Source organism: Anomaloglossus baeobatrachus, chromosome 6, assembly GCF_048569485.1.
Source record: "Anomaloglossus baeobatrachus isolate aAnoBae1 chromosome 6, aAnoBae1.hap1, whole genome shotgun sequence".
In the NCBI taxonomy this organism is placed as follows: domain Eukaryota; kingdom Metazoa; phylum Chordata; class Amphibia; order Anura; family Aromobatidae; genus Anomaloglossus; species Anomaloglossus baeobatrachus.
The window spans coordinates 252733673-252757741 of record NC_134358.1 but is presented as its reverse complement, the minus strand read 5'-3'; the positions used below and the strand labels follow the sequence as shown (position 1 = coordinate 252757741).

The 24069-nt window shown below is 45.3% G+C and overlaps 1 protein-coding gene across 4 annotated transcripts in view; it reads right to left on the bottom strand.

Annotated features, from left to right (window-relative positions):
* LOC142243167 (uncharacterized) overlaps nucleotides 1-24069 on the bottom strand; it is a 168210-nt gene that overhangs the window by 16368 nt on the left and 127773 nt on the right. For all 4 annotated transcript variants that reach the window (XM_075314800.1, XM_075314802.1, XM_075314801.1 and 1 more), the window contains 2 exons: nucleotides 16556-16681; nucleotides 14747-15726 (listed from right to left, as the gene is read on the bottom strand). In XM_075314800.1, the coding sequence (XP_075170915.1) occupies nucleotides 14747-15726; nucleotides 16556-16681 (1106 nt within the window). The remainder of the gene's footprint in view (nucleotides 1-14746; nucleotides 15727-16555; nucleotides 16682-24069) is intronic.

The following is a 24069-nucleotide window of genomic DNA, read 5'->3' as shown; positions in this document are numbered from 1 at the left end:
CTGCAGAGATGTTATGAACATTTTCTGCAGCGAAACATGCAGCAAATCCGCGGAAAATCCGCGGCAAAATCCGGTAAGTGCGCACATAGCCTTACTAAACAGTGAATGGCGAAAAAAAATAATTCTGAATTGCATGTTTGGTTAATTGTGCTTCTGAAAAATCGGAATAAAAAGCTATAAAAAAAAAATTTGTGCCAGGAAATGGTACCAATAAAAACATCAACTCATCCTGCAAAAAAAAAGCCCTCATACGACTCTGTTGGTAAGAAAAAAAAAAAAAAAGAAGAAAATTATAGCTCTCAAAGTATGGTAATGCAAAACCTTTTCTAAAGCGTTGTTTTACTGTGTGATTTTAGCCAAAAATTAAAAATGGATATAAACCTGGCATCGCACCGACCTGAAGAATAAAACTATCAATTATACCACATGGTTAATGGCATAAAAAAAATCAAGTAAATTCTTCACCACCTATTAATTTGTTTATTCTGCTTCCCAAACATCGCAGTAAGGCTCAGCTCACATTTATCCTGTGATCTATGATTAGCGCTTACACCGTGGTTTTCATATAAATCTCTGAAACATGGGATTCAGACAGAACCCTCAACGAAACATTCCTTATAATGAGGCAGAGGAGTCACTGTGAACTGTCTCTGGCCTATAATCCAGTGCTGTCAATTTTTTAAGCGTCCATAAAAGCGTGATCCATTTTTTAAAAGATGTATGCCACAGAACAGAGGTCAGTGTCCAAAGTATCTCTGCTGTCTCATTATAGTGAATGGATCTATCGGGGTTTCATTTAAATCACATCATAGGGAGATTTAGAAGTAAACCCCGAAGTAAGTACTTCGCATAGAACACAGGATAAATGTGATCCAAAATGTCATGTAAAACATTACCAATAAAAGCTTCAACTCATTCTAGAAAAAAAAACAACAAGTCTTCACTTCACAAGTCTTCACTTCACAAGTCTTCAGGTCTGTCACCTGTCAATCGAAATATATGGGGCTTCCACGTAACTGGTAACACAAAGGCTCTGGAAAAACGCCATGGCTCCCACCAACCAAAAACAAATTCACCAAAATCTGTGCTCTCAAATCCAAAAGTTCCTTCCTTCAGAGCCCCACAGTGTGCATAAATCACATATAGCGCCCACATGTTTGGCATTTCTGTAGTGAGGAAAGCCCGCTTAATTTATCAGGTGCGTGCCTCCACAAGCATGAGCTGGGCACAATAGCAGATAGACAATTTTCATTCAGCAACATCAATTGCTGCTTGTTTCTGGAAAACACCCATGGAGTCAAAATAGTCCAAAACCTGTGGATAAATTCGCAAAGGGGTGTAATTTCCAAAATGGGGACACTTGAGGGAAAATTCTGCTCTTCTGGCATTTAGGGGTTCTGTGTATGGAGTTTGCAAACTACTCTGCTCCAAGACTCAATTACTGTGTTTCCCCCAAAATAAGCCCTATTCTGAAAATAAGCGCTAGCAGAAATTTTCACCAGTCTCGACGTAAGGCTTAAATATAAGCCTTACCTCGGAAATAAGCCCTAGTCACAGTTGAAAAATGAAGTATCCATGAAAACTACTGCAGGACACTTCATTATAGAAAGCAGACTCCCCCAAAAGAGAGAAGACAGAAGACCCCGCAATCATACTCACAAGACGGCGAACGGCAGGACCTGCAGTGGAACGCATCAAGGACCTGCGGTGGAATGCACACCCACAAGGCATCAGATTGCACATATAATCACACATCAGATCGCAAACACACACTGCATCACATGCGGCGATACCGATTGCTTCCAGCCAGCAGGGGAACCTGGGATGCACTGCAGTGGAGCGTGATGACCTGCAGTGGAACGCATGAAGCACCTGTGTTTTTCTTTGCTTATTTTAATCAGTAAAAGAAAGGAAAAAGCATCCCAGCAAAGTCTATAAGAATCGTGACTTGCTATGCACACGCTGCTTGTTTTTACCTTGCAGATTTTGTTGCTGAAAAAGAAGCAGCATGTCAGTTGTTTCTACACGTTTTTTTTCTGCGTTTCTATAATCCACTGCAATGTGTTATCACTACGGTGGATTATATAGCAGCACTTTGCCTCACACACCATGTATACAGCATGGTGTGTTAAGTTGTCCGTAGGGTTGTCATGGTGACGACCCAAGGTTACCATGGCAACGATCAGATCCCAATGATCTTATTACAGGGACCTGATCGCCAGGGAGAGGTAAGCGATTCCTCTCCGTGCATCCTGAATACTGTGATTGCAGCATTTATGGGGTTAAACTATCATGAGTGACGCGGGCATAACTCCAGGCAGTGAGAGTCAGGTCCCGTCTGTAACATCAGCTGGAGACCAGCGGCGATCACGGGGGTACAGCGCCTGAACCCCCACAATCGCCATGACTAAATAAATAATAATAAAAAAAAGCATAAGAAGCAGGAAAAAAGCCCAAGCGCAATAAAAAATGCGTGTTTTTCTGCTGCGTTTTTTCTGCCAAAACATGCTTTGTATGTGCAGAAAAGAAGCACACAAAACCTCAACATGGGCACATGGGCTTAGAATTACTTAATGCCCTTAAAAAGAATCGGTCAGCAGATTTTTGCTATATAAGCTGAAGTCAGCAAGCTGTAAGGGTTAACACAGAGTTCAGGCGTGCCTTTGTGGTCACTGTCCAATCTTTTGCTTGTTATGTTAGTTTTAGCAGGCGGACCCTTATACTTGGTGTGGCTATCTCTCTTGTGCTATGTTATGCACACCCCCTACTGTGAATGACACCTCATAGGAAATGTACAATTTCTATAGAAAGCCTGGAGTGGGTGAGGACAGCCCAGCGACATGACTAAAGCTAAAAATGCAGATTGTGTCAGAACGGTTGCACCCAGTAATATAAGTGATAGATAGTTGGATTCAGAATCTACTTGCCTACATCATGCTGCTCTCAGATGAGTTAGCAAAATCCTGCTGACAGATTGCCTTTAATGGGAATATAGTACATATTACATTTACAGCTATCAATAATTAAAATCAATTTAAATCTTGGCAATTTGTCATTTATAAAAACTTACTCCACAACAGCAGGTCAGCGAGTCCCTTTGGTAGAAGAAAATCCATAAAAAAAATCTAATACACCACTCTTTGGAGTAGACACGACGTCTTAATTGCATCTTTATGGTCGCCTTCACTCTCCTCTAACACCAAACAAAACATAGGTGAGCTGCCTCTTAACATCTCATCTAGAACACTGTCCGATCAGGAGATTTATGTGATCGATTTAGGACTAAATTTTGTTTCTACTCACTCCATCGGAAAATTTGATTTCATGATTGACTTTTTCCAAGATATGTAGTACCGTAAGTCTTAGATTAAAAATGTATTTTTTTTTATTCTAATATGTCTAAAGAAATAAAAACTATAATTCTTATTGCATTTCCATCCAAAAGTAAATTTGACCCTATTGTTAAATGTGATGCTTTGGAGGCGTTTCAGAAGGCGGTAACACCGGAAATAATACAGAAACGAAATGTGCGTCATGCTTCTAAATATAATTTCTGCAAGTTGGATAGCTAGACTCTGTGTTAATTAAAACAGGATAAATGTATTCTTGTAAAAAAAAAAAAAAACAACGGCCAATAAAGGTGGTGCCATTTGCTTGTCAATGTAACTGAGCCCCAAAACCTCGTCAAGGTATATCTCTATATTGGGGTCCCTAGCTCTATGACCCTGTGTGTCATCTCATTGCAATTAAAAACTGCTGTGTGTGGAGAGGGGTAACCAAGGACTTTCTTATATAGGAGATGGAAAAAACATGGCCGAAAGGGGTGGAGCTGTGTTCACATTGAGTTACATTGATCAATGCGATTGCTAAATATCTCCTTTTTCCTAATATTCATGGCAGGTATGCAATTCATTATTCACATGTTCAAGTTAGCAAGTGGCATTTTTCATTGTATGCTTCAATGTTTTCGGTATGCTTATATCATTATACTATTATCTAACTTTGATGTGCAGCCTTATCCTTATGTACTATGTATTTTTTTTGGCTTGCACTCATTATATATATATATATATATATATATATATATATATATATATACAGTTAGGTCCAGAAATATTTGGACAGTGACACAAGTTTTGTTATTTTAGCTGTTTACAAAAACATGTTCAGAGATACAATTATATATATATAATATGGGCTGAAAGTGCACACTCCCAGCTGCAATATGAGAGTTTTCACATCCAAATCGGAGAAAGGGTTTAGGAATCATAGCTCTGTAATGCATAGCTTCCTCTTTTTCAAGGGAACAAAAGTAATTGGACAAGGGACTCTAAGGGCTGCAATTAACTCTGAAGGCGTCTCCCTCGTTAACCTGTAATCAATGAAGTAGTTAAAAGGTCTGGGGTTGATTACAGGTGTGTGGTTTTGCATTTGGAAGCTGTTGCTGTGACCAGACAACATGCGGTCTAAGGAACTCTCAATTGAGGTGAAGCAGAACATCCTGAGGCTGAAAAAAAAGAAAAAATCCATCAGAGAGATAGCAGACATGCTTGGAGTAGCAAAATCAACAGTCGGGTACATTCTGAGAAAAAAGGAATTGACTGGTGAGCTTGGGAACTCAAAAAGGCCTGGGCGTCCATGGATGACAACAGTGGTGGATGGTCGCCGCATACTTTCTTTGGGGAAGAAGAACCCGTTCACAACATCAACTGAAGTCCAGAACACTCTCTGTGAAGTAGGTGTATCTGTCTCTAAGTCAACAGTAAAGAGAAGACTCCATGAAAGTAAATACAAAGGGTTCGCATCTAGATGCAAACCATTCATCAATTCCAAAAATAGACAGGCCAGAGTTAAATTTGCTGAAAAACACCTCATGAAGCCAGCTCAGTTCTGGAAAAGTATTCTATGGACAGATGAGACAAAGATCAACCTGTACCAGAATGATGGGAAGAAAAAAGTTTGGAGAAGAAAGGGAACGGCACATGATCCAAGGCACACCACATCCTCTGTAAAACATGGTGGAGGCAACGTGATGGCATGGGCATGCATGGCTTTCAATGGCACTGGGTCACTTGTGTTTATTGATGACATAACAGCAGACAAGAGTAGCCGGATGAATTCTGAAGTGTACCGGGATATACTTTCAGCCCAGATTCAGCCAAATGCCGCAAAGTTGATCGGACGGCGCTTCATAGTACAGATGGACAATGACCCCAAGCATACAGCCAAAGCTATCCAGGAGTTCATGAGTGCAAAAAAGTGGAACATTCTGCAATGGCCAAGTCAATCACCAGATCTTAACCCAATTGAGCATGCATTTCACTTGCTCAAATCCAGACTTAAGACGGAAAGACCCACAAACAAGCAAGACCTGAAGGCTGCGGCTGTAAAGGCCTGGCAAAGCATTAAGAAGGAGGAAACCCAGCGTTTGGTGATGTCCATGGGTTCCAGACTTAAGGCAGTGATTGCCTCCAAAGGATTCGCAACAAAATATTGAAAATAAAAATATTTTGTTTGGGTTTGGTTTATTTGTCCAATTACTTTTGACCTCCTAAAATGTGGAGTGTTTGTAAAGAAATGTGTACAATTCCTACAATTTCTATCAGATATTTTTGTTCAAACCTTCAAATTAATTGTTACAATCTGCACTTGAATTCTGTTGTAGAGGTTTCATTTCAAATCCAATGTGGTGGCATGCAGAGCCCAACTCGCGAAAATTGTGTCACTGTCCAAATATTTCTGGACCTAACTGTATATATATATATATATATATATATATATATATATATATATATATTAGTGCTCACTTCAGTTATCCTATTTAGTATTTGCTTGTCAAAGCAGATTTTAAACCCCCTAAAATCTCCAGGCAAATGGTCATTGGGTCTCATAATTGCGGGATCTTCCCATGTCTGTCCTGTGTTTAAAATCAAAACCTCTTATTTTTTTACCTGTACTCCTCAAAGTGTAATGTAATATATATATATCTATATATATAATTGCCTTATTCTGTCTGTCTGTCTATCTGTCTGTCTGTCTGTCTGTCATGCTCCGAAATTGTGTCCTTGCGGTGACACAAAGCTGATTGGCCGCTGGGCTCGCCATGGCCCCGCCCCCCCACACGGATTGGCCTCTCGCCCCGGCTCTCTGCAGGCCCCGCCCCCCTCACGCAATGCACGCTCGCTCTGGCCCAACTGACACGGAGCTCCGATTCCCAGGTGAGTACACACACTCACTCTCACACACACCTCACACATCACAACATCCTGGGATATCGCTTGCTTCTACACCGGCTCCGTCAGGATCCCGGCAGCGCCAGACATAACCTTGCGATGCTGGGATCTTCACGGAGCCGTGAAAGCTGGTAACCATTATACACATCGGGTAACTAAGGTCCCTTAGTTACCCGATGTGTATCATAGTTATCAGTGTACACCGGCTCACACTCACTCTCACACACACCTCACACACACATCACATCGCATCCACACATCAAGGTCCTGCAGCTGCGGAACATACACACACATAACAACGCACACACACACACACACACACACACAAATCAGATCACACTCACACACACCTCACACATCACATCGCATCCAAATACTCACAACATCCTGGGATATCGCTTGCTTCTCGGCGGCGATACTGTGCTGTTGTGAGCTTCCAGGACCTGCCGGGGGATCACATGGCCAGAGGCATGTGATATCTCCGGATGTTGTGAGTATCAGCGCGTATGTGCGATATCGTCAGTGTCTGTGTGTGTGAGTGGATGCGATCGGGTGTGTGTGAGTGGATGCGATCGGGTGTGTGAGTGGATGCGATCGGGTGTGTGAGTGGATGCGATCGGGTGTGTGAGTGGATGCGATCGGGTGTGTGTGAGTGGATGCGATCGGGTGTGTGTGAGTGGATGCGATCGGGTGTGTGTGAGTGGATGCGATCGGGTGTGTGTGAGTGGATGCGATCGGGTGTGTGTGAGTGGATGCGATCGGGTGTGTGTGAGTGGATGCGATCGGGTGTGTGTGAGTGGATGCGATCGGGTGTGTGAGTAGATGCGATCGGGTGTGTGAGTGGATGCGATCGGGTGTGTGTGAGTGGATGCGATCGGGTGTGTGTGAGTGGATGCGATCGGGTGTGTGTGAGTGGATGCGATCGGGTGTGTGTGAGTGGATGCGATCGGGTGTGTGTGAGTGGATGCGATCGGGTGTGTGTGAGTGGATGCGATCGGGTGTGTGAGTGGATGCGATCGGGTGTGTGTGAGTGGATGCGATCGGGTGTGTGTGAGTGGATGCGATCGGGTGTGTGAGTGTCGGCAGAGGAGCACGGCGTGCTGGAGGAGGCTGGGAGCAGAGAGGCTGATCATGGGGAAGGCTGGGAGGAGAGAGGCTGATGCTGGGGGAGGCTGGGAGGGGGAGGCTGATGCTGGGGGAGGCTGGGACGAGGGAGGCTGATGCTGGTGGAGGCTGATGCTGGGGGAGGCTGGAAGGAGAGAGGCTAATGCTGGTGGAGGCTGATGCTTGGGGAGGCTGATGCTGGGGGAGACTGGGAGGGGAAGGCTGATGCTGAGGGAGGCTGGGAGGAAGGAGGCTGGGAGGAGAGAGGCTGATCTGGGGAAGGCTGGGAACGGGAGGCTGCTGAGGGAGGCTGGAAGGAGAGAGGCTGATGCTGGGGGAGGCTGGAAGGAGAGAGGATGATGCTGGTGGAGGCTGATGCTTGGGGAGGCTGATGCTGGGGGAGACTGGGAGCGGAAGGCTGATGCTGAGGGAGGCTGGGAGGGGGAGGCTGGGAGGAAGGAGGCTAGGAGGAGAGAGGCTGATCCTGGGGAAGGCTGGGAAGGGGAGGCTGATGCTGAGGGAGGCTGGAAGGAGAGAGGCTGATGCTGGGGGAGGCTGGAAGGAGAGAGGCTGAGGCTGGGAGGAGAGAGGCTGATGCTGGGGAAGGCTGATGCTGAGGGAGGCTGGGAGGGGAAAGCTGATGCTGGGGAAGGCTGGGAGGACGGAGGCTGGGAGGAGAGAGGCTGGGGAAGGCTGGGAGAGGGAGGCTGATGCTGGAGGAGGCTGGAAGGAGAGAGGCTGATGCTGGCGGAGGCTGATGCTGGGGGAGGCTGGAAGGAGAGAGGCTGATGCTGGTGGAGGCTGATGCTTGGGGAGGCTGGGAGAGGGAGGCTGATGCTGAGGGAAGGCTGGGAGGAGGGAGGCTGGGAGAGGTAGGCTGAGAGAAGAGAGGCTGATGCACACACACACACACACACACACACGCGCGCGCACTGCACAACACACAACACACCACACACACACACACACACACTGGGAACCACAAACAACTGCCCTACACAGACACCCACACACACAGACAACGCTGGACACACACAACACCCAAACACCGCGGCACACACAAATATACGCACATACCGCACAACACACACATTGCACAAAACATACCTCCCCCCAAAACACACCACACACACACAAACCGCGCAACACACACACAACGCTACAGACACACAGCGCTCCACTAACAACGCAACACACGCAACACACATACAACACCGCTCTCACCCCCCGCCACACCCAGACAACACCCAGAACATGTACAGCGCCTACACAAACACTTGGTAACTACACACAACAACATCTCTATATACAGTTAGGTCCAGAAATATTTGGACAGTGACACAAGGTTTCTTATTTTAGCTGTTTACAAAAACATGTTCAGAAATACAATTATATATATAATATGGGCTGAAAGTGCACACTCCCAGCTGCAATATGAGAGTTTTCACATCCAAATCGGAAAAAGGGTTTAGGAAACATAGCTCTGTAATGCATAGCCTCCTCTTTTTCAAGGGACCAAAAGTAATTGGACAAGGGACTCTAAGGGCTGCAATTAACTCTGAAGGCGTCTCCCTCGTTAACCTGTAATCAATGAAGTAGTTAAAAGGTCTGGGGTTGATTACAGGTGTGTGGTTTTGCATTTGGAAGCTGTTGCTGTGACCAGACAACATGCGGTCTAAGGAACTCTCAATTGAGGTGAAGCAGAACATCCTGAGGCTGAAAAAAAAGAAAAAATCCATCAGAGAGATAGCAGACATGCTTGGAGTAGCAAAATCAACAGTCGGGTACATTCTGAGAAAAAAGGAATTGACTGGTGAGCTTGGGAACTCAAAAAGGCCTGGGCGTCCACGGATGACAACAGTGGTGGATGATTGCCGCATACTTTCTTTGGTGAAGAAGAACCCGTTCACAACATCAACTGAAGTTCAGAACACTCTCAGTGAAGTAGGTGTATCTGTCTCTAAGTCAACAGTAAAGAGAAGACTCCATGAAAGTAAATACAAAGGGTTCACATCTAGATGCAAACCATTCATCAATTCCAAAAAATAGACAGGCCAGAGTTAAATTTGCTGAAAAACACCTCATGAAGCCAGCTCAGTTCTGGAAAAGTATTCTATGGACAGATGAGACCAAGATCAACCTGTACCAGAAAGATGGGAAGAAAAAAGTTTGGAGAAGAAAGGGAACGGCACATGATCCAAGGCACACCACATCCTCTGTAAAACATGGTGGAGGCAACGTGATGGCATGGGCATGCATGGTTTTCAATGGCACTGGGTCACTTGTGTTTATTGATGACATAACAGCAGACAAGAGTAGCCGGATGAATTCTGAAGTGTACCGGGATATACTTTCAGCCCAGATTCAGCCAAATGCCGCAAAGTTGATCGGACGGCGCTTCATAGTACAGATGGACAATGACCCCAAGCATACAGCCAAAGCTACCCAGGAGTTCATGAGTGCAAAAAAGTGGAACATTCTGCAATGGCCAAGTCAATCACCAGATCTTAACCCAATTGAGCATGCATTTCACTTGCTCAAATCCAGACTTAAGACGGAAAGACCCACAAACAAGCAAGACCTGAAGGCTGCGGCTGTAAAGGCCTGGCAAAGCATTAAGAAGGAGGAAACCCAGCGTTTGGTGATGTCCATGGGTTCCAGACTTAAGGCAGTGATTGCCTCCAAAGGATTCGCAACAAAATATTGAAAATAAAAATATTTTGTTTGGGTTTGGTTTATTTGTCCAATTACTTTTGACCTCCTAAAATGTGCAGTGTTTGTAAAGAAATGTGTACAATTCCTACAATTTCTATCAGTTATTTTTGTTCAAACCTTCAAATTAAACGTTACAATCTGCACTTGAATTCTGTTGTAGAGGTTTCATTTCAAATCCAATGTGGTGGCATGCAGAGCCCAACTCGCGAAAATTGTGTCACTGTCCAAATATTTCTGGACCTAACTGTATATATATATATATATATATATATATATATATATATATATATATAACAAAAATCATACATGAACTACACAATACGTAAATTCTAGAATACCCGATGCGTAGAATCGGGCCACCTTCTAGTATATATATATATATATACTCTAAATCCAATGATGGATCACTTAGTTTACTGGGTGCAGCAGTTGTGACACAATCAGTGTTCTTAGATATGGCAGAGCTCAGAAAGATAACCACACCCACAGCACAGGTTTCTGTGCTTATGGTCTATTGACAGTGAGCTGCTTATCAGAGGGGGCATGGTTGGACAGCTGCTCATAAGCCCTGTTGTCCAGCAGCGATAATCATCTGATGATAAAACAATCATTGTAAGTGAACAACAGTACACAGCCCAATAAATGACACATCACTGAATTCAGTACTTTAACCCCTACCTCATGCTTTTCTCAGATTACATAACAAAAAACTGGTGACAGATTCCCTACTCCAGACATGTCTACTCCAAAGAGTGGTGTATTGGATTTTTGTATTGATTCTCTTACACCAAAGGGACTCCATGACCAGCTGCTGTGGATTGTTGTGTTTATAAATGACAAATTGTCTAGATTAAGGCTATGTCCGCACGTTGTGGCTTTACTGCGGATTTTGCAGCGGATTTGCTGCAGAAAATGTGTCTAACATTGCTGCAGTCATTCCCCAGCAAATCCTATGGGTTTTAAAAAATGCTGTGCGCACACTGCATTTTTTTATACCTGCGGATTTTCCGCTGCGGAATTAATGAGCATGTCACTTCTTTTCCACAGGTACCTGTGTTTTTTGCCATAGATAATAGTAAAAATCCGCAGGAACCAACCTGCGGCAAAACGTGGTAAAACCGCATGCAGATTTCGTTGCGTTTTTTACCACGGGTGCGGGATTCTGTAAGAGGGTCCGGATTTTCCTTAAGACAAAAGTCACTTTCTAGTGCGTACATCGCGTTAAATAGCTTTTATTCTGGATAGCTGTAAATGTCGTAAGTACTTTATTCACATTAAGAGTGTCAGGTAATAATTGATATAAATGTACCTTATATGATTTTTTGCCATTGTGAAATTTGTTTTGTATTTATATTTTTGTTCTTTCTCTACAAACATGCTTGAAAATGGGGCATTTCCCCCTAAAACGTAGCTAAGTCAGCATATTTTATCTCCCACCTCTGGAAATGCTTTATACTTTATGGACACTAAGAAAGTCAAGTTACCAGTGATGCTATAAGGACCAAATGGAATATGGACTATAAAGTTCTACAAAAGAACATTTCGAACGCGGTGAATATATTGTATTTGAAATGATATTTTGTACATTTCATTACTTGCAGTAAAATATTTTATATGCAAGAAAAAGGTTTGTTCTTGGGCTCCTAACTACTACAGCCAACCAACAAATGTAAATTAAAAAGGTTTCACCAGATGAGAGGAAGAGAGCAATGCTGGACTAACTCAGGTAGATCGCTGTGCAATTTTGTTTCGGTAACACCTATTCATTTCCATGGGGGTTAGGCAAACATTGTGAACAAGTGAAGCTGGCTGCAGCAAAGGAGAACCTCAAGGAACTAAACTCTATATTTGTCAATGTCTTCCAGATTTCAGGCAGCCACTAACTATAAACGGCTTGCATCAACGTATTAAAACTAATACTTAGAATTATGTTACTTTATCCAATTACTTTTGACTCTCAGCAAAAAGGCTGATTATGTATACAAGAGTTGTAATTACTAAATGGTTAATATTTTTGCTATACCACTTGACCTATAGCTGAAAGTTACTGCAAAAAATTGACCAGCACTTCCAAACAGAATAAAGCAAGTGTGAACAGGTGCAAGCTGCTAAGAGTGCATTATATAGAAACCAAAGAGTGCAGTATCTAAGATATATGGAAACATTGAATACATGAAATACAAACTGCATTACTACTACTGTGTTTTTCCAAAAATAAGACACAGTCTTAGGCCTGTTTCAGACATCAGTGATTCTGGTACGTATGTGCTAGTTTTTATACGTACCAGAATCACGGACATACACAGACCCATTAAAAATCAATGGGTCTGCACACACATCAGTGATTTTTCACTAACAGTGTCTCCGTGCGACATACACGTGTCCGTTTTTTCTAGCATAACAGATGTCCCACCGACCACACTATGGTGTAGTCCGTGAAACACGTACCAGAAAAACTCGGACATTGAAAATAAAAAACATTTTTAACTCACCTTCTCCAGTGCTGTTTGTCTCCGGCCTCTGCTTCAGATGCGGCTGCTTATTCTCATGCATATTCATGTATGCAGGCACAGCTGACACGGAAGTATCTGCAGCGGGGGCAGAAACACAGCAGAGCCAAACAGTTCAGCACCACGGACAGCAGGAGCAGGGACAGGTGAGTATATCTCCATGTGCAATCAGGTATCACGGATTGCACATGGACGGCACACGGAGGGACATATGCGTTTTTTACACGTCAGTGAAAAACGTCTGTTTTTTACTGACATGTGAAACAGGCCTTAAACTTTTTTTGCCCCCCTAAAAAAGCACTAGGGCTTATTTTTGGAGGAGGTCTTATTCTTGGAGAAACAAGGTTGGGGGTAAGTTTACCCCTCCAAGAAAGCAGACCCCCCCCCCCACTTCCCAGGAGACTCATACTTACCAGACCCTGACATCAGTGTGGCTCCTAGGTCCTCCTGTGACCTCCGGTGGGCGCTCCTAGCAGCTGTACTGCACGCCATCCTCCCCTGCTTCGGGCCAACACTCACACACAGCAAATCGCACACAGACTCACTCACCACATCCAGCGTTACAGAATCCCTTCAGCTGCAGGGAATTATGGGTGGAAGTCACATGTCCACAGGTCCTGTAAGCTAGCATTGCAGCAAGTCCTTGCGCTCCACTGCACTGCCTCTCAGGATTCTGCCAGCGAGAAGAGATCTGTGTCGCTGGATGTGGTGAGTATGTTTGTGATTTTCATGTGTGTGTTATCTGATGTGTGCGGGTGTGCGATCACTGCAGATCCTCTGCTCGGCGTCTGGTGAGTGTGATTACGGGGTGTCCGCTGTCTATAATGAAGTGTCCTGCAGTATCTTTATCTTTTTTAGCTGCACGGACACTTCATTATTGAACCGCGACTAGGGCTTATATTTAAGCCTTGCTCTGAAAATGCTGAAAATCCCTGTTAGGGCTTATTTTTAGGGGAGGTATTATATTTGAAACAACACGGTATATAGCATATACTTATAAAATGAAGGTACTTATATTAGTTGTGTGTATGTGCTCACCAACCAGGACAAGGTAACCTTTCTTAGGTAGGACCCTAAACCTAGTATTCAATCAGATGACTTTCCCAGTCTAAAACCTACAAATTTAAAGGGGCTGGTTGGATCCGGCACTAATTAAAAACAGCCTTAGGCTAATGGGAGGAGTGCTCATCCTAGCGTCTCATTCAGATGTCTGTTTTTCACGTATGAGTGCTAGACGTAATTTTGTATGGTACCATTGACATTTCTGTGATTTTTGAGAACTCCATGCGATCAGTGGAAAATTGTGGAGGCAAGTCCGATCTTGATCTGAGTGTCAGATTAAAATCGGCAATGCAAGTCAAGACAGTGAAAAAATCAGACCGCTTTCGAGTGACTGTCAGAATGGAAAAGGTGGAGAAACTTTTTTTTTTTTCTTTTTCATGTACAAGAAAAACGGATTACACTCAGACCAAACACTGATCAAGCTCCGATTTAAAAAAAAAAAAATGGCCCATTTTCTCATGTGAGAAAATAGGACATCATATGAGCCCTAATAAAGAGACAGTCACCACCTCCAATAACCGGTCCTTCTAACTAGTTTCGGTCCTACCAGAGAAAGGTATGCCTGATCGTGGCTGGTGGGCTCTAATCAATTGGGCAATTTGTGCCCCCTCCCCACAAAGTATCTTCATTTTACAGATATATTCTATATGGCAGTCTAAATTTCATATATTCACGGTTCTATTTACTACATGAAACAGTCAAAAAGCAAATCGCCAGACAGCATATCAGGTTTCCATACTGCAAATAACTGGAACAAGTTTTGTGAAGACAATATTTGTGAAGAAGAATGAGACTTCCAGTTCTATTATAAATGCAGAAAAAGTGCTCACATCTACTCTTTCAAGCCTGTTTAAATCCCCCAATGGTTTCCAAGCTTTCTCTTTCAGTGTAGACAAGCATGTGACCACTGCAGCCAATTATAGAGCAGAGCCATGAACAAGTCATTGCTGTGTCCAGTGATTGGCTGCAGCAGTCACCCGCTTGTATGAGCAGAACAGGATTTACAGGGTGGACTCCATGTCACATCTTATATTCTTTATGACTGTGACCAAATATGACAAACTTGATGCATTTCATTGTGTGTATGTAGCTATAACAAGAATTAGCAGTAACTTTCCTCACCAATTTAGTCCTTTTTTCCATGATAGGGACAGAGTTTTTCTCTTTGACCTGGAAAGCTGCTGACGGTGCATGCGTTGCTTTAAATGGCGCTTCCTGTATGAAGTCTATGCTTGTTGAAGGCCCATTTGCAGAATCTTTAGTTTCAAGGCCTTTTGGATTGCACACAAACTGTAATTGGGGTTTACGTGCTGGTATGCACTTTCTGCTGAAGGTGAATTTAAGGTATTGTGAATTAAGGGACTGGACCTTTTGTTCAGGCTTCTTGGTATTTTTTTCCATATCTGTTTCGAGGTTTGCTGACTCTTTATTTCCTATCTGGTTACTGACTTCAGTGAACTGAACACCATTCTCATCGTCAGATACTTTGCCAATTTCATCACCAGATAACTCGGAGGTAGTAGTAGTCACACAATCTGGCCTTTCTACATGTGGAGGATCCTGCTGCTCTAAGTCAGACTGACTAGTGTCAAGATCCTCAGACGTTTGCTTCCTCTTCAAGGCCTTCCGTCTGTCCGGGGAACAGCTTTTCCCTCTGTTGCTCTCATTACTCAGGGGAAATAGGGCTCTCTTAGTCACAGAGCTACTTTTATATTCTGACATAAGAGACTTAATTGGACTTATCTGAACTTTACTGCCGGCTGACATACTTCTCTGTAGTGAATCTCGGAATGAATCTTGAGTAAGTGGTATCAGATTGAGAGAATCAATACTGGAGTGTACACTACCTCCTTGCTTGTAGTTAGGACTAGTATTACTATTGACATTGTCAGTCTGAGGTTTACATCTACTGGGCTGCTGTGCGTTGGGATAATGTTCAGAAAACATCAAGGGAGAAATCCTTCTCTTGTCATTAGAGGAGTCGCCCATGGATACATCAGCCTGAGGTGTGAATATATCGGCCGTGCTACTGTCCGGATCTGATCCAGCCTCAGTTTCTCTGCTCTTCTGAGACTCAGAAGATGAACATTTTGGCTGGGAATCTAAAAAATGAAATACAAAAAGTTACTACAATAGTAAAAAGATGTACTGACACATGAACAAAAAAAGTCTTTTCTGTTATACTGTTTGGATAAAAAAAAAATCATTCTTAGGCTTTCCATTAGTATAGTGTTAATGGGGTTGTAAGTTTTTTTTTTTTGGTTAAAAATGTAAAGACGTGTTTAAAGGAACAGCATCTCTCCGAATTAATGAAAACCTTATTCACTTGATGCTTAAAGGGACTATATGAGCACAGAATGACTGTTGAAACAAAGCGCATGCGCTCAGTGCATCAAGGCGGGGCTAATCATTCCAGTGCGCCTTCCCTTCTGCTTGGTCTCCATTGATCTCTCCTGTTCTCTAGCTCTATAAAGCCAGATCTGTCAATCACAGAAGAAGGGGGTGTGGGTGGAGATTGCAGGAAAACAAGCAGGGGGGAAACTGCAATGAAATGTTTGTTTGACCACATCATGATCCACCGTGTGTTGGTGCTTGGTTTTTACAGTTATTCCTCTGATGACAGAGTCCCTTTAAGGTGGCTGCCAGATCCTGTCTACGTGCATTTTTAGGGTTTCCTGAGATTTCACATAAATGTTTGAATATGTGGAAACAGCATTGTTTCGCCAATGCTACTGTAGCAATTTGTGGGGTCGCTGGTTCCAGTTAGTGTTTCAGCTACATATAATGACATTATTGCCCCTTAATTAAGGTCATATCTGCCATACGTGATTGTGCTGCTTACTATATATTTGAATTAATAAAAATACTATGGTTCCTTGTGTAGTTTTATTTCATTAAGATTAAGGGCTCTTCCCCCACTGTCCTACTCACCAGAGCTTGTAGCAACGCTGACACAAAGTGACTGCAGCTTGTTCCAGGGATTTTGGGATTGACCGCTTGGCCCTTCATCTGCGGGCTCCTCATAAGGTGTAGACACCGCTGTGCAGTATGACTGTGCTGAAATAATGTGATCAAAGAGGGGAGAACAGAAATTAAATGACAAACTTAAAAAGGGTACGCACTGCAGACTTAGAGTAATGTAATGAGTTTTGGTTGGCAAAGGGCCTTAGGTGCTGAGACCCCCATCCTATTTTAAAGTGACAGTGATTACTGAAAATAGTGAAGACTGGAAAAATAGCAGATTCCCAACATCAAAAGTATATTATGCACGGCACATGTTTGGCTGCCTGCAAGTTTACTAGTTACTTAGATACGAAAAATATAGAAACGCTGTTTATAACTATGCAAATCCCAAAGGTAAAAAGGATCCCCAAGGATTAGTATTCTGTAAAGTGTTTTCCAAAACCACAAGACAAACATTATCTCTATTGCGCAATCAAAAAGTACATATCAAAACAGTGTGTAGTAGTTACCTTATCACTATTCCGCACCAAATAACACCTAATACATAAAGTGACTTCTAAACATGGAACAGACTAAATTGCACATTCTAAAATGGAAACACCATTGAAAATTCATGTATTTCAATGCTCACTAATTCTGGACCACCCATAAGCTATAAACATCAGGCCTGTCTGTATTACACTCCGCAGTGACGTTTTAAAATGTCACTGCAAAGTATAGCAGCTGCACAAGATCATGCAACTGTGGGAGAGGGAAGCTGGCTGTCAGACACAGCAGGACTCTCCATGGAGAAGACAGACTGTTTTTTACCATCTCTGCTTTCTCTATCATTTTATAAACATCGCTGAAAAACTGCTGTTTACAGTAATAGGTAGTGCTGACAGCGATTACTCCCCTGAAAGCAGTCACAGCATTAGTGGGTCCTATGAGACCCAATCAGCTCTGCTATGTAGCCAGGTGACTGAATTTCCACTGTAATTGGGGATAAATATATCAGCCTCAGATGTAGGTAAATCAGATTAAAAAGCAAAAAACAACCACTATGTAAATATTGAAATGCCCAACAAAAAGTCTTTTATGACTGTTTTAGGGCGGCTTTGCACGTTGCGACATCGCACGTGCGATGTTGGTGGGGTCAAATCGAAAGTGACGCACTTCCGGCATCACTTTCGACATCGTACTGTGTAAATGCTAGATGATACGATGAACGAGCGCAAAAACGTCGTTATTATATCATCGTTGCATTCACCGACATTTCCATAATGCCGATGCCACGACAGGTATGATGTTTTTCCTCGTTCCTGCGGCAGCACACATAGCTGTGTATGAAGCCGCAGGAGCGAGGAACATCTCCTTACCTGCCGCCGGCGGCTATGCGGAAGGACGGAGGTGGGCGGGATGTTTACATCCTGCTCATCTCCGCCCCTCCACCGCTATTGGCCGCCTGCCGTGTGACGTCGCTATGACGCCGCACGACCCGCCCCCTTAGGAAGGAGGCGGGTTGCCGGCCAGAGCGACGGTCGCAGGGCAGGTGAGTGCATGTGAAGCTGGCGTAGCGATAATTTTCGCTACGCCAGCTATCACACAATATCGTACCTGCGACGGGGGCAAGGACTATCGCGTGCGACATCGCAGCATCGGCTTGCGATGTCGCAACGTGCAAAGCCCGCCTTAGGGTCACAATGTGTGAAATAAATAAAAAATAAATAAAAAAAAAAAAAACAGGAAAATTACCCCAAATAGCTGTTATTAGCTGTGCCCCTATTGGGGAAGAAAATGCGTACAATATATAAAAATTGTTTCGGGAAGTGGAACAAAATTTAAAAAATGTTTTTAGTGGTCCTTTGTGGTCATAAAAAAAATGTGAACAACAGACATACATTTTATTTATCTTTCACAAACATCAGCAAAAAAATAAATAAAAAAAATAGGTTACACATATTATCAAAGAGATGCAAAAGTAATTTGAATTTCCAAACAAGAAAAATAATGTACAGCCTTTTAAAGGGAATCTGTCCCTGGATGATTGCTCCCTTATCTGAGAGCAGCATAATGTAGAGACAGAGACCCTGATTCCAGCGATGAGTCACTTACTGAGCTGTTTGCTGTCATTTTGATAAAATCTATATTTTCTCTGCTGCAGATCTAGCAGTTATACAGAGCTCATGAATATGCTGGACCACCTGGCAGCATGCCAAGTAGTCCTTTAATGATAATGTACTGCTGATTAATTAGTGATTTTTATCAAAACTGCACTAAGCAGCCAAGTAAGTAACACACTACTGGAATCAGGGTCTCTGTCTCTACATTATGTTGCTCTCAGATTAGGTGGCAAAAACCTGCTGATAGATTCTCTTTAAACAGCGTATGTTCAAAAAAATGAAATGTGCCTGGTCAGGAACAAGGGTAAATTGCCTAGTCCTGAACTCATTAATATTCATTAGGGAGTTCTTAAGACTTTCTTTTAGTAAATCAGTTGGCCCAAGCAGAGGCAACACATGCATATCTCTGCCCTCCCGTGAAGAGCATCAGAACCCCAAATCCTCATGGCGCAAGAGCAAGATGTAAGACTTCCAACAGTATGGTGATCAATGAAAAAATATATTCTGGTGCCACAGAAGTCAGAATAAACCTATCTTCTCTATTTGCCATTTTGAAGAAGACAAAAGCCACCAAAACCTATCTTTTGGTTTTTCTAAGGCCTCCTTCACACGTCAGTGTGGCATCCGTTTTTTCCACAGATACCACACATAACCATTATAACCTATGGGGTTGCTCAAACGTCTGTGCTTTAACACGGACCGTGTGTCTATGTGAACCACATGGAGACATGTCTGTTTTTTTCTGGCAGCACGGATCGCAAGGGCAAATATGTCAAAACTTGTACAACATCCGTGTCCCATACATGTTTAACATAAAAAAAGGGAATTTTGTTTACTTACCGTAAATTCCTTTTCTTCTAGCTCCTATTGGGAGACCCAGACAATTGGGGTGTATAGCTTCTGCCTCCGGAGGCCACACAAAGTATTACACTTTTAAAAAAGTGTAACCCCTCCCCTCTGCCTATACACCCTCCCGTGGACCACGGGCTCCTCAGTTTTGGTGCAAAAGCAGGAAGGAGAAAACTTATAAATTGGTCTAGGGTGAATTCAATCCGAAGGATGTTCGGAGAACTGAAGACCATGAACCATAAGAACAAATCAACATCAACAACATGTGTACACAAAAGAACAACCAGCCCGAAGGGAACAGGGGCGGGTGCTGGGTCTCCCAATAGGAGCTAGAAGAAAAGGAATTTACGGTAAGTAAACAAAATTCCCTTTTTCTTTGTCGCTCCATTGGGAGACCCAGACAATTGGGACGTCCAAGAGCAGTCCCTGGGTGGGTAAAAGAATACCTCAATAAAGAAAGCCGAAAATGGCCCCCTCTTACAGGTGGGCAACCGCCGCCTGGAGGACTCGCCTACCTAGACTGGCGTCTGCCGAAGCATAGGTATGCACTTGATAGTGCTTCGTGAAAGTGTGCAGACTAGACCACGTAGCTGCCTGACACACCTGCTGAGCCGTCGCCCGGTGCCGCAAAGCCCAAGACGCACCTACGGCTCTGGTAGAATGGGCTTTCAACCCTGAAGGAAGTGGAAGCCCAGAAGTACGGTAGGCCTCGAGAATCGGTTCCTTGATCCACCGAGCCAAGGTTGACTTGGAGGCCTGAGAGCCCTTACGCTGGCCAGCGACAAGGACAAAGAGCGCGTCTGAACGGCGCAGGGGCGCCGTGCGAGACACGTAGAACCGGAGTGCTCTCACTAGATCTAAAGAGTGCAAATCCTTTTCACACTGGTGAATTGGATTAGGGCAAAAGGAAGGTAAGGAGATATCCTGATTTAGATGAAAAGGGGATACCACCTTAGGGAGAAATTCCGGGACAGGACGCAGAACCACCTTATCCTGGTGGTTCTGCTTTGCATGACAGCGCTGCAAGCTCAGACACTCTCCGAAGTGATGTGACTGCCACCAGGAAGGCCACCTTCTGAGAAAGACCGGAGAGAGAGACCTCCCGCAGCGGCTCAAAAGGCGGCTTTTGAAGAGCCGTCAGAACCCTGTTAAGATCCCAAGGTTCCAACGGACGTTTGTAAGGTGGGACCATGTGGCAAACCCCCTGCAAAAACGTGCGGACCTGCGGAAGCCTGGCTAGACGCTTTTGAAAAAACACGGAGAGCGCCGACACTTGGCCCTTGAGAGAGCCGAGGGACAAACCCTTGTCCATTCCAGATTGTAGGAATGAAAGAAATGTGGGTAAAGCAAACGGCCATGGAGGAAAACCGTTATCAGAGCACCAGGATAAGAAGATTTGCCAAGACCTGTAATAGATCTTGGCGGACGTTGGCTTCCTGGCTTGTCTCATGGTGGCAATGACATCCTGAGATAGCCCTGAAGACGCTAGGAGCCAGGACTCAATGGCCACACAGTCAGGTTGAGGGCCACAGAATTCAGATGGAAAAACGGCCCTTGTGACAGCAAGTCTGGGCGGTCTGGAAGTGCCCACGGTTGACCCACCGTGAGATGCCACAGATCCGGATACCACGACCGCCTCAGCCAGTCTGGAGCGACGAGAATGGCGCGACGGCAGTCGGACCGGATCTTGCGTAGTACTCTAGGCAGCATCGCCAGAGGGGGAAACACATATGGCAGTCGAAACTGCGACCAATCCTGGACCAGAGCGTCCGCTGCCAGAGCTCTGTGATCCTGAGACCGTGCCATGAAGGCCGGGACCTTGTTGTTGTGTCGTGACGCCATGAGATCGACGTCCGGCGTTCCCCAGCGGCGACAGATCTCTCGAAACACGTCTGGGTGAAGAGACCATTCCCCCGCGTCCATGCCCTGACGACTGAGAAAATCTGCTTCCCAGTTTTCCACGCCCGGGATGTGAACTGCGGAGATGGTGGAGCCTGTGACTTCCACCCACTGCAGAATCCACCCGACTTCCTGGAAGGCTTGACGACTGCGAGTGCCGCCTTGGTGGTTGATGTAGGCGACGGCAGTGGCGTTGTCCGACTGGATTCGGATCTGCCTGCCCTCCAGCCACCGATGGAAAGCCAATAGGGCTAGATATACTGCCCTTATGTCCAGAATATTGATCTGAAGGGACGATTCTATTGGAGTCCAGGTTCCTTGAGCCCTGTGGTGGAGAAAAACCGCTCCCCAACCTGAAGGGCTCACGTCCGTGGTGACCACGGCCCAGGTTGGGGGGAGGAAGGATTTTCCCCGAGACAGAGATGTGGGTAGCAGCCACCACTGAAGTGATGTTTTGGTTGCAAGTGAAAGGGAGATGTTCTTGTCGAGGGAAGCCGAACTCTTGTCCCATTTGCGAAGAATGTCCCATTGGAGTGGCCGTAGATGGAATTGCGCGAACGGCACTGCCTCCATAGCTGCAACCATCTTCCCCAGGAAGTGCATGAGGCGCCTTAAGGGGTGTGACTGACTCCGAAGAAGTGACTGCACCCCCGCCTGCAGAGAAAGCCGTTTGTCCCGCGGTAGCTTGACTAACGCTGGCTGGGTATGAAACTCCATCCCGAGGTAAGTCAGTGATTGGGTCGGCGTCAACTTGGATTTCGGGAAATTGATGATCCACCCGAACTGCTGGAGAGTCGCCAGAGTGACGGTAAGACTTTGTTGACACGCCACCCGAGAAGGGGCCCTGACTAGGAGATCGTCCAAGTATGGGATCACCGAGTGGCTCTGAGAGTGCAGGACCGCCACGACGGATGCCATGACTTTGGTGAAAACCCGTGGGGCTGTCGCCAGGCCGAAGGGCAATGCGACGAACTGGAGGTGTTCGTCTCCGATGGCGAAACGCAGGAAACGTTGATGTTCGGGTGCGATCGGCACATGGAGATAAGCGTCCTTGATGTCGATCGATGCTAGGAAGTCTCCTTGTGACATCGAGGCGATGACTGAGCGGAGAGATTCCATCCGAAACCGTCTGGTTCTCACATGTCTGTTGAGCAGTTTGAGGTCCAGAACGGGACGGAATGACCCGTCCTTTTTTGGCACCACGAACAAGTTGGAGTAAAATCCGCGACCACGTTCCTGAAGGGGAACGCGAATCACAACTCCTTCTGTCTTCAGAGCGTCCACTGCCTGAAAAAGTGTGTCGGCCTGTGCAGGGGGTGGGGAGGTTCTGCAAAAACGAGCCGTAGGTCGAGAGCTGAACTCTATCCTGTAACCATGAGACAGAATGTCTCTCACCCATTGGTCTTGAACGTGTGGCCACCAGGCGTCGCCAAAGCGGGAGAGCCTGCCACCGACCGAGGATGTGGCTAGATGAGGCCAAGAGTCATGAGGAGGCAGTCTTGGAGGCAGTGCCTCCTGCGGCCTTTTGGGGGCGTGACTTGGACCGCCACGCATAGGAGTTCCTCTGGCCTTTCTCCGGCCAGTTGGACGAAGAGGATTGGGGCTTGGCGGAGGGACGAAAGGACCAAAACCTCGATTGGATTTTTCTCTGCTGAGGTCTCTTAGGTTTGGACTGGGGTAAGGAGGAGTCCTTTCCCGAGGATTCCTTAATAATCTCATCCAACCGTTCGCCAAACAAATGTTCGCCAGAAAAAGGCAAAGAGAAAAGAACCTTTTGGAAGCAGAGTCTGCTTTCCATTCGCGCAGCCACATGGCCCTGCGGACTGCCACGGAGTTAGCGGATGCTACAGCCGTACGGCTAGCGGAGTCCAGGACGGCGTTCATGGCGTAGAACGAAAATGCTGATGCCTGAGAGGTCAAGGAAGACACATGCGGAGCAGTATTCCGCGTGACGGCATTAATCTCAGTCAGACATGCAGAGATTGCTTGGAGAGCCCACACAGCCGCAAAGGCCGGGGCAAAAGACGCGCCCGTGGCCTCATAAATAGACTTCACCAAGAGCTCTATCTGTCTGTCAGTGGCATCCTTCAGGGATGAGCCATCGGCAACAGACACAACGGACCTAGCAGCCAATCTAGAGACTGGAGGATCCACCTTGGGAGAGTGTGCCCAGCCCTTAACGACTTCAGGTGGAAAGGGATAACGCGTGTCAGTGTGCCGTTTAGCAAAGCGCTTGTCCGGGACCGCTCTGGGCTTCTTGACAGCGTCCCTGAAGTTAGAGTGATCAAAAAACGTATTGCGCGTACGTTTGGGGAATCGAAATTGGTGTTTCTCCTGCTGAGAAGCCGACTCCTCTGCAGGAGGAGGCGGTGGTGAGAAATCCAACACCTGGTTGATGGACGAGATAAGATCATTTACTAAGGCGTCCCCCTCAGGGGTATCAAGGTTAAGGGCGAAGTCAGGGTCAGAGCCCTGAGCTCCCACGTCCGCCTAGTCTTCCCGAGAGTCCTCAAACTGGGATCCAGAGCAGCGTGAGGAGGCCGGGGAAGAGTCCCAGCGAAGCCGCTTAGCAGGTCTGGGGCTGCGATCCAGGCAGGAGTCCTCCGCCTGGGACCTAGGGGCTATCCTGGG